At 41.1% G+C, this 11,588-nt stretch overlaps 1 protein-coding gene across 1 annotated transcript; it reads right to left on the reverse strand.

Annotated features, from left to right (window-relative positions):
- Positions 1 to 796: 796 nt before the first annotated feature.
- On the reverse strand, positions 797 to 10,377 carry XCR1 (X-C motif chemokine receptor 1). Its single transcript, XM_017640616.3, has 2 exons — positions 10,319 to 10,377; positions 797 to 3,578 (listed from the first exon to the last, which is right to left on the reverse strand). Exon 2 carries the CDS (start codon positions 3,559 to 3,561, stop codon positions 2,560 to 2,562), a length of 1,002 nt encoding a protein of 333 aa, XP_017496105.2. The 5' UTR covers positions 3,562 to 3,578; positions 10,319 to 10,377; the 3' UTR covers positions 797 to 2,559.
- Between the last annotated feature and the right edge of the window lie 1,211 nt (positions 10,378 to 11,588).

Raw genomic sequence — 11,588 nt, forward strand, 5'->3', positions numbered from 1 at the left:
AGACAAGTGCATGTGTGAGTTGGAGTCCTCTGCCCTTCTCCCTGGGCTCAGCTTGCCCTCTGAATAAAAGTTGAACACAATTTTAATAATATCAGTCTGAAGGGGCACTGAGTGTTTGGCCTGACCGGAAGCCAATAGGCTTAGCTCTGACCCCCCAACTACCTCATTGTCTCCTCCCATGGGCTGTCTCTTCCATCCATGGTGAGTAATGGCCCCACCTATTGGTCAGGAAATCCATGAAAGTGTCATCCTTTCACTGGTGCACCGCCCAGCCCTCTCGGCAGGTACTACTGGCCTGATTCCTAAACCAGACCCCTACTCCTCCCCAGCCAAGTCTGGCTACCCAAGGGCAGCTGTATCACCAAAACTTCAGCAGGAACTGAAAGGGAAAATGCCCTATGAGCCCTCTGGGCTCCAGCTGAGGCTGTATTAGTAGCTACTTTTTCAACAAGGACATATGTGGAATGCCTACTGTATACAAAGTCCTGCTCAAGGGACTATGGAAGACTCTGGTATTCCATTTCCAAGGAGCTGTAGCCAGATGTTCCTAACTGGGGTGCACATCAAGATCACCTGGGGAGCTTTTCCAAAGACCCACTGCAAAGCTGAGTGAGGTTCACAGATTGGTACCAGGTCTGTGTGGTTTGGGAAAGTTTAGAGGGTAGTTTTTATCTACGTCCTTGGATATAAAGCTACGGGACAGTGTAAGAGGCAGGCATGTGTACCCTTAACTAAAAAGCAAGCCTGAGTATAGCCAATGCCGCAAAGAAGGATAAACAATATGCTTTGAGAGTCTCACAGGGAAGAAAGTTTAATATTTGTAAAGCAGCAGCCTGAGGCAAGAAAGCTAGACTGTGTGCCATGGGCATAGCTCCCCAAAAGTCATTTATTAGGAGAAAAATGACAGCTGTCATTCTTTGCTCCCACTCGTACATTGTGATAGCACACCAGGCCATGCTTGGAAGAGTGCAACACCAGAGGCCTGTCCTCAGGCAGCTTTCAGTCTGGTGGGGCAGGCAGCTAGGACATGCAAGTGTGTAACTATGACATATACATGGTGGCAAGTGACAAATACCACTTTCGAGAGGATAAGCAGAGTGCCACAGCAACCCAGAAAATGTTCTTCTGATTTGCAGACTGACTGGGGAGGGCTTCCTGAAGGAGCTGCCCTTTCAGCTGAGGCTTATAGGCTAAGGAGTAGAATGACAAGTGTCCCAGGTGACAGCATGACAAAGGCCCAGAGGAGACTGGGAGAAGGGTGACTGGAAATGGGCCAGTGGTTAGATCCCAAGCTGCTTGGGGTGGAGGATTAGAGTGGAATAAGAATGGAAAAGGTAGTTGGTGTCAGACTGTAGGGGCCCGGAAAGACTGCTAAGGTGTTTGGGCCTTATTTGAAAGTGCTGAGAAGCCACTACAGGTTTTGGAGCACCCTGATGTCAATGCAGAGGACTGCTAGTGGGGAAAGAGATGCACAGCAGAGAGATGCTGAGGAAGTGAGGCTGACTGGGGATGGAACCATGGGTCTGCAAAGGCGAGAACAAGTGGGAATGTCAGTCAGTAGGACTTGGCCATAGGAGTTGGGGGAAAGTAATGTGGCTCTAAGATCACTCAGGTTTGGAGCATGAGTGACTGGGGAAGCTGGTGCCATCAACTAAGCAGGGAGAGACCACTTGGCGTGGAAAGGGGTGAATCTGAAGTGTCAGTTCAATGTCCACCTGGATAGGACGAGATGTTCTTCAGCTGTTATTCATGAAGAATCTTCACTCTGGACGCCTTTGCCCAGGTAGGTGATTACTTATTTGCACTTTCACAGCTGGACTGTTGGCACCTGGAGGGGAGCAACCATACCTCATCATCATTTTATTTTCCAAATAAGTGCTTTAAGCAGAAAGTGGCACTTAATTGCAATCATTTTTTCATCAGTAAGAGATTTATGGACTAAATATGCAACTGCTAGTTCATGTTTTAGAAACTGGAACTGCAATGCAAAACACATCTCCAGTCCAGTTGTGGGTTTTTAGTTTCCACATTTCTTTCTGACTAGGCTTATTTGAGGATGTGATTACTTTTGTCCTGCCTTCGATCCAGTCTCATTCATCAGTCACTGAGGAATACAGAGCCAAAACCACCCAGGACAACCCTACAGTCAGTGGGGGGAGAAAGCATCTGCCAGCAGCCTGCATCTGCATGATTATCATACACATTGAATTTCAGATCCTCATAAAGTCTTGAAGGTTGCTTCTTTCTGAGAATTCTTTCATGTCTGAGAGCCTTCTGAACCAAGCAATAATAAATCCATTCTAAAATAATGAATAAATGGAGGAATGAAGGATGAACCCAATCCAAAAAACCATTTTCTAGGTGGATACAGTTTCCAGGTGGGGAGTCACTCTTTTGCAGAGGCAGGGGGCACACTGGTGCGAGGTGTTTCTTTCATGCTGCCCCTGCAGCTGCAGCATTCCACCAGGTCACGCCTCTGCCACGCTCCTTCCTGCTCTGCTTCTCCTTGCTCCCCTCCGGCAATTCTGTCCACCTCCACGCACACCACCAAATCCCCTTTCAGTAGAAGGAGGCGCCCTCATATGTGAAGACACCCGGAGGGTGAGGGAACGGGGGAGGGCTGGGTGCCTGTTGCCTGCAGAACCAGACGTGCCGGAGCAGACCTTTGAGGTGTCTGCGGAACTTGACCCCGACAAAGACATAGAGCACAGGGTTGAAGCAGCAATGGGAGAAGGCAACCTTACGGCAGATGAGCAAGGCATAGTCCAGTTGCTGGCTGACCTGGCAGTTCTGGATGACTCCAAGTTTCAGCAGTGTCTGCAGGAACAGGATCAGGTTGTAGGGGGCCCAGCTGAGGAAGTATGCTACCACAATGGTGAAGATGAGCCTGACTGTCCGGTGGCGCCGTCTGGACCGCGAGCGGAACAGGGTCCTGAGAATTTCCACGTAGCAGAACAGGATAATCCCCACGGAGAGCAGGAAGAAGGCATTGTGCTGGTAGACTGAGGCTAGGAACCACCGGCGTTCTGAATAATCACAGCCTGAAGGAAACACCTTGTGGAAGATAGCATCGGGGATGGAGGACAGGATGCTGGCTGCCCACACAGCCATGGTGACCAGCACGCGGCACTGGAGGGGGTGGATGCGCAAGGATGAGAGGGGCCTCACCACAGACAGGTAGCGGTGGATGGTCATGATGGTCAGGAAGAGGATGCTGCTGTAGAGGCTAGTGGAGAAGAGCAGGTTGAGGAGCTTGCAGAGGAAGTCTCCCAGCACCCAGCCCCAGTGGTATGCCAGGATCCACATGGGCAACAAGCAGGAGAAGACCAGGTCTGAGAGGCACAGATTGAGGATGAACACGTTAGTGAGGGACTCCAGACTCTCATACTTCACCAGGACCCACAACACCAGGCTGTTGCCCACCAGGCTGAGGAGGAACACCAGGCAGTACAGGATGGTGGTGCTGAAGGTGGCAAAGGTGAAGGTCTCTTTCTCACACAGGAAGCTCTGAGGATCATAATCAAAATAGGTGGTGGACTCTGGGAAGCCTGAGGGCTCCATCTAGATGTTGAGAGCATCTGAAATGATGAGACATGGAGTTTAAAGCCATGTGGTTAGGCTAGAGATCAACAGACCCACATTACTAAAAAGTGTGGCCCATGGATCAGCTACCAGTTGGTGAACTATTTCTGAAGACATTAGGAACTTATGCCAGAATGTGAAGTCACTAAGCACACTGTTTAGTCTGGTTAGCGTGTTTTCTTAGCAAGACTTTGATGAAGGAAGCAGTGAATTAGTTTACATTATGCCATAAGCCCCTTTTATCCTTGAAAACTGGTATTTGAATAGCACTAAGCTAGACCAGTTTCCCAGTAAGTGTAGGAGAAAGAGTAGTGGAACTGGATTCAAAGACTTGAGGTCAACCCATTACTGTGTTTCTGGGCAAACTATTTAACTTTTCTGAACCTTAGGTCCTGATCTATAAAATAGGGCTAATGATCCCAGAGTCATTCCTTCAATTATTCAACACATATCTTGTGAGCATTTGCTCTGCCTGCCTGCCTCCTTCCCTTCCTTTCTTTCTTCTTCCTCTTCCACCTTCCCTTCCATAAAGTGCAGAAATCCTGACACCAGGATTGTTTCAGGAAACTTGCTGACTACTGACATAGGCCATAAAAGAGGACACTAATGGAGAAGACATCTCTTATGTAAACCCAAGTATGAAATAATCTCGAGACTACAATGAATGGTTGAGACTCTGGGAGATGGAATCCTCACTAACCCTCAGGATTAACTCCTAGAGCAAGATGTTTCATCATTTGGAAGTTTGGTTTACAGAACATTTTACAGACAGAAGCAAGTGTTAATAACCTGTGTCTAATAGGAAGGGAGTAGCTAAGAAAATATGTTGATTCAAATTGATTCTGTGCTTGTGAGGTTTTAGAAATAGTAAGACTAAAAGGCCAAGGAGAGAAAAGGGAGAGAAAGTGTGTGAAGAGCTGGAATTTTCATTGACCGGTAAATGAAGCTGCTGGGCCTGAAGAAAGGAGGATGAGAGACTTGGGTGGAGCAGCTGCCTGAACTGGGTAAGAGAGCTCTCATCACTGCTGCGTGCCAGACACTGTGCTACAGTGTGCTCACCTGCTCCTTTGATCCTGCAGTTCTCTGTAAGGCACCACCAGCTCCATCTTACCGAAGAGGAAACTTGAGGTTCAGGCTGGTACAATGACCTTCTCAATGTTATAAAGCTAACAAACAGCAAGACAGGAACTCAGGCTCTATCACTTTGTATTTTGAGGAGGAGAACTGGACAAGTAGCCTGAGTTCTCACTTACCTAGATCTGGACAGGAGAAATAATGAGGTGGGGCAGGAGGGGTGTTTCAAAATTTATCCTATTTTATATAGCTCAATCAATTTGTGTCTCCAAACACCAAAGCGAAGATACTTAGATACTTGAAAACATTACATGAGATGGAGTTGTTTTGTATTCTTTGGATTCCTAGAAAAGGAATGTTTACTGCTCACCTCTGTTTCTTCTTCTTCTTATTTTTAATATCATTAATGTACAATTACTTGAACAACATTATGGTCACTAGACTCCCCCTATTATCAAGTCCCCCCCACATACCCCATTACAGTTGCTGTCCCTCAGTGTAGTAAGATGCTATAGAATCATTATTTGTCTTCTCGGTATATACTGCCTCCTCCATGTCTCCAGCCCCTTACATTATATGTGCTAATTGTAAAGCCCCATTTTCCCCCTTCTCCCTCCCTTCTGACCCATCCTCCCCAGTCCCTTTTCCCTTGGTAACTGTTAGTCCATTCTTGGGTTCTGTGATTCTGCTGCTGTTTTGTTCCTTCAGTGTTTTCTTTGTTGTTATACTCCACAGATAAGTGAAATCATTTGATACTTGTCTTTCCCTGCCTGGCTTATTTCACTGAACATAATACCTTCTAGCTCCATCCATGTTGTTGCAAGTGGTAGGATTTGTTCCCTTCTTATGGCTGAATAATATTCCATTGTGAATATGTACCACGTCTTCTTCATCCATTCATCTACTGATGGACACTTACGTCGCTTCCATTTCTTGGCTATTGTAAATAGTGCTGTGATAAACATAGGGGTGCATATGTCTTTTTCAAACTGGGCTGCTGTATTCTTAGGGTAAATTCCTGAGAGTGGAATTCTTGGGTCAAATGGTATTTCTATTTTGAGTTTTTTGAGGAACCTCCATACTGCTTTCCACAATGGTTGAACTAATTTACATTCCCACCAGCAGTGTAGGAGGGTTTCCCCTTTCTCCACATCCTCACCAATATTTGTTGTTGTTTGTCTTTTGGATGTTGGCCATCCTAACTGGTGTGAGTGATATCTCATTGTGGTTTTAATTTGCATTTCCCTGATGATTAGTGATGTGGAGCATCTTTTCATGTGTCTGTTGGCCATCTGAATTTCTTCTTTGGAGAAGTGTCTTTTCAGATTCTGTGCCCATTTTTTATTGGATTATTTGCTTTTTGTTTGTTGAGGCATGTGAGCTCTTTATATATTTTGGATGTCATTTATGAATATATTCTCCCATACTGTAGGACGTCTTTTTGTTCTACTGATGGTGTCCTTTGCTGTACAGAAGCTTTTTGGTTTGATATAGTCCCACTTGTTCACTTTTGCTTTCGTTTCACTTACCTGGGAGATATGTTCATGAAGAAGTTGCTCATATTTAGGTCCAAGAGATTTCTGCTATGTTTTTTTCTAAGAGTTTTATGGTTTCATGACTTACATTCAGGTCTTTGGTCCATTTTGAATTTACTTTTGTGTATGGGGTTAAACAGTGATCTAGTTTCATTCTCTTACATGTAGCTGTCCAGTTTTGCCAACACCAGCTGTTGAAGAGGCTATCATTTCCCCATTGTATATCCATGGCTCCTTTATCGTATTATTAATTGACCATATATGCTTGGGTTAATATCTGGAACCTGTTGTGCTTTTTAACTTTTTAATTATGTCTATGGTCTTTCAATTTTTTGACATTTAGAAAATGGGTATTTACATTTTAAAGAGGAGCTTATCTGACTCAATACAGAAGCCCTTAATGATCACTGACATATGCTAAACACTATGGCAGATGCTGGATTCTAGGGTATAAATATGAGCAACAAGCTTGCAGTTTAGAAAGAAATCAGAATTAGACAAAGGCCTGAGATTGCCTGTAGTGTGACAAATTGGAAGGGGGGATATTTGAGGACAGGGGCCTTCTAAGCACCCTTCCTTCATGTCATACAGGTAATCCCCAAGTGTGCTGTGTAACTCTGATCTTTCCCCAACCTTTGACCAGCATAGATTGACCCATCTTTTTAACATCAGCACCCCAGCTCCATGGTTGGCAATTTCTCAAAATTAAATGGCTTCTCTTGAGAAAGAAGACATCTTTTCCGCCTTTTATTTGTTATTAAATAAATTATTATTATTATAAATAAAAAGTAAATAAAATATATAAATAAATGTTTGTATATGTTTTTATAATAAATAACAAAATAAATATATTTTATATATGCATATACTAAATATATATCATATATTTATTATATATCAAATATATTATTCATATTCATATTAATAAAACAATTAAAATATAAATAATAAACACATGTTTATATAAAAATAAATAAATAATTAGAATTATTAAATACATACTTTAATAATAAATTCATTATTAAAACTCCTTGTTTTACAGGTGCTCGGTGTTTTAACATCTCTCACAAACAAAGCAACACACAGATGATTCAGCTTCCTTGGATGATGACTTGTGTTACCTGCATCTCCAGGGCAGAATGATCACATCTCTACCCGCAGTGGAGTTTGCATTTTCCCACTGAAGCTCTCCGGAGTGGAGGAAGCCCTCAGGCCGGCGTGGGCGGCAGGGCGCCAGTGGCCAATTTAGTTAACTACCACTTCTCCCACCTTACCCAGTCTTTTCGTGCTCTGTAGTCTTGAATAATGAAGCCTAGATGGGCTAGTAAGAGGACTTTTTAGTTCATGTTCTGTGAGGTTATCAAATGCTGAATTATTATTATACAGAAGATAACATAACTGGGTTTCACTTTTCAGTGATGGCTGAATAAGTTCAGATGTGACCAACCCCTCAGTAGATAAAAGGAACTGTAAGTCCTGGAACCAAACCAAACCCAAAAAACTTCCTGAGTGCACTGATGAGCTACCAAAAAAGGGAGAATACTGGAAGTGATTAGGGATTTGAAAAAAGAGAATAGCCAAATGGCACTGGGAGAGATTTCCATTTTTATGGCTTTGGACTCAGGATAAGACCTGGTCAGAAGGGGAACTAAAATTCTAGTAGAAAAATTTTAAGTTTTTGGTCTTGAAAAACCAGAGGACAGAGTTTAGAACAACTATCACTATTGGAGAGTGAGGGGGGAAAAACACAGACAGGAAACAGTGAGCGTCCCAAATTCTGTGCAAACACTCAGCCCACATGGCAGGCTGACCTCTGAGCCATGAATGCACCATGAAATACAAAGGAACTGAACTGAAATTTGAGGGGTTGTCCACTTCAGGGGAGAGAGAATTTAGACTTTGAGCCAACCAAGTTAATTATCTGCTAGAACAAAAAGTGTACAAAAAAATCAATACTTTTCAGAAGAATGAAAAAGAATCCAGTCTCCACAACATAACATTCACAATGAGCAGGATACAATACAAAATTACTCAGCATACAAAGAAGTAGGAAAACACAGCCCATACCCAAAAGAAAAAACAATAAAGAAATGTATCCTGACATACTCCAGATGTTAAAATTTGCAAATAAAGATGAAAATACAACTGTTACAACAATGCTCAAGGGAATAAAGAAAAATATGTTCATGATGAATAGAAAGATAAGAGATCTCAGCAGAAAAAGATAAATTATATGAAAGACACCAAAGGAATTAAAAATCAGTAACAATAAGATATCTAGAAATACCCCCAATAATTTGGAATTAAAACATACTCCTAAAGAATCTGAATCAAAAAATAAATCAAAGGCAAATTGTAAAATATTTGGAGCTGAATAATAATGAAAATAGCACATACCCAAATTCATGACATGCAACTAAAGCAATGCTTAGAGAGAAATTTATATACATGCTTATACGAGAAAGAAGAAAGGTCTAGAATCAGTGACTCAAAAGCTAGAAAAAGAAAAGCTAAGTAAACCCAAAGTAAATGGAAGGAAATAAATAGGACATAAAAAAGAGAGAAAATGTACAAAACCCAAACTGGTTGTTTGAGACAGTTTATTTTTAAGGTATCATTGATATACAATCTTATGCTCAGGTTTCACATGAGCAACATTGTGGTTACTGCATTCCTCCTATTATCAAGTCCCCCCCACCCCACATAGCCCATTACAGTCACCGTCCATCAGCATAGTAAGATGCTATAGAGTCACTATTTTGGAGACAATTTTTTTAATGTAATAAAACTCTAGCTAGGTTGAGAGCAAAGAGAGGAAGAACATAATTGTGACTATCAAGTGTGAAATAATGGTTATTACTACAGACTCAACAGACTTTAAAAGAGTAACAAAGAAATATTATGATCAATTTTTTGTTAACAAATTCAACTTAAGTGAAATTGGAAAATTTCTTTAAAAATTCAACTTACCAAAACTAAAACTGACATGAAATGATATGGCAAATCTGAAAAGTACTACATGTATTACAGTAATTTAAATTCTAAAAACCTCCATAAAGAAAACTTCAGAACTAGATGATTTTCTAGTTCATTCTGTCAAACATTTTAGAAATAACACCAGTCTTATACGAACTATTCGAAATACATGGTGGAATATTTCTCAAATAGTTTTATGAGACCAGCATAACCCTGATACAACAACCAGACAAAAACATTACAATAAAAGAAAACTACAGACCAATATCCCTCATGGATAAACATGAAATGTAGATCAAAATCCTTAACCAAATGTCAGCAAATCAAATCCAGCAACATATTTAAAAAGGGTAATATATCATGATCAGGTGGTGTTTACCGCAGAAACATGAGGTTGAATTATATTTGAAAAATCAGTCAACTTAAGTCACCATATTAACAGAATAAAGACAAAAACTACATGATACTTTTTGATAAATGCAGAAAGATATTTGACAAAACTCAATACCTATTTATGATATAAACCCTCAGCAAATTAGAAATAAAAGGAATATTGGGCAACTAAAAAAAATATTTCACTTTTCTGTTGGTTATTCATTCATTTTCTCAAAATGTCAGAGTACTTTTGGCCTGGATCTGGAACACCTTGAGAATACAAAGGAGAATGTTCCCAATCCCCAAACCTTTCCAAGTTAGAATCTAGGAGTTTGGTGTCCTGGGCCTGTCATTGTACTCCTTGGCATCTCCATCTGCCCACTTCAACTCTGAGTAAATTTAGCTTTCTGGTCCACAATATGATCTGGATTAAGAAATGCAGATCTAAATGATCGAACCACTAATAATAACACCACCTTGCATAAGGACTTGTAACCAAATAAACCCCTCTACTTTCTTCAGCATAAGGAAGAGAAAAACATTGTATATGACAGTTCTACTCAAAGTATGGTCCACAGACCAGCCTTTGAGCAATGCAAATTTTTGGGAATCCCCAGACCTATGGAATCAGAACCTCTGGAGGGAGGGCTCAGGATTCTGTGTATTTATACTTCTCCAGGGAGTTCTGATGCTCACTTGGAGTTTAAGAAACTCCTAGTATAGGCTATTAAAATTAGAGGAAAACGTAAACTTGAAATGTTTGTAAAGGAACTCACCAATATCTGTACCTCTTTACACGCGTCTTGAGGCAGAAATGGTGCTTCTTTGTTTCACATTGTGCTCAAAGAAAGTGAAACACTGGCCCTGCCCAGAAGACTGGAGGAGGGTGGGGGAAGACAATTGTACTGAGTCTCAGAGGGAGAGGTAGCCAGAGGGAGACACAAGGCACCACTCCCTCCTCTTCCCACCATCTGTCTTCGGGGCTTCATCCACCTCCAACTGCTCTACTCCCGCCCACGACCTCATGTCAGAACATGGCTATACCACTGGTCACGCAGAGAAGAGCTGGCCAGGCCTGTCTCCATAGAAGTCATTGGAGCCCCTGGTTCCACCAACGATAGATTCAGGATACATTTTTTAACGTTGTAATTCTATTTTACCAAAAATTATATGAGTACCCATTATGTATGATTTATTCTTATTATATTAAATTGAGATAAAATTCATGTCACATTAAACTTACCATTTTAAATTATAGAATTCAGTAGCTTTTATCATATTCACAATATTTACAGCTATCATTATTACTAATTCCAGAACATTTCTATCACCCCCAAAAGAAATCCCATACTAGTTAGCAGTTGATCCTACCGTCCACTTCCCTCTATCCCTTGGCAACCACTAATCTACTTCTGTCTCTATGGTTTTGCCTATTCTGGAAATTTCATATAAGTGGAATCATACCTATGTGACCTTTTGTGAATGGCATCTTTCACGTGGCATAATGTTTGGAAGGAAGGTTCATCCATGTTGTAGCATGCATCAGTGCTTCATTCCATTTCATGGTTCCATTATATGGAAAAAATACATTTTATTTCTCCACTCATCAGTTGAAGAACATTTCGGTTTGTTTCCACTTTTTGGCTATTTTTATGAATAATATTGCTCTGAACATTCATGTACCAGCTTTTGTGTGGACATATAATTTTAATTCTCTAGGGTACATACCCAGTATTGGAATTGCTTGCTGGGTTGTACGGTAACTCTGTATGCTTAACCTTTTGAGGACCTGCCTAACTGTTTTCCACAGAGCTGCGTCATTTTACTTTCTCATGAAGAATACAAGGGTTCTAATTTCTCCACACCTTTACCAACACTTGTTTCCTTTTTATAAAAAAAGGAGTCAAAACTTTTAGGCTATGAAACAATAACTTGTTATGATTTCAATTTATACTTCCTTAATGAATAACAATGTGGTATCTTTTCATGTGCTTGGATATTTCTTTAAGAGGTATCTATTCGGAACCTTGCCTTTTAAAAATTTGG

This window comes from Manis javanica, chromosome 3, assembly GCF_040802235.1.
Source record: "Manis javanica isolate MJ-LG chromosome 3, MJ_LKY, whole genome shotgun sequence".
Taxonomy (NCBI): domain Eukaryota; kingdom Metazoa; phylum Chordata; class Mammalia; order Pholidota; family Manidae; genus Manis; species Manis javanica.

What these genes read in the sequence shown, in the direction of transcription:
- XCR1 (XM_017640616.3), bottom strand. Translation starts at nt 3,561, where the DNA reads ATGGAGCCCTCAGGCTTCCCAGAGTCCACCACCTATTTTGATTATGAT.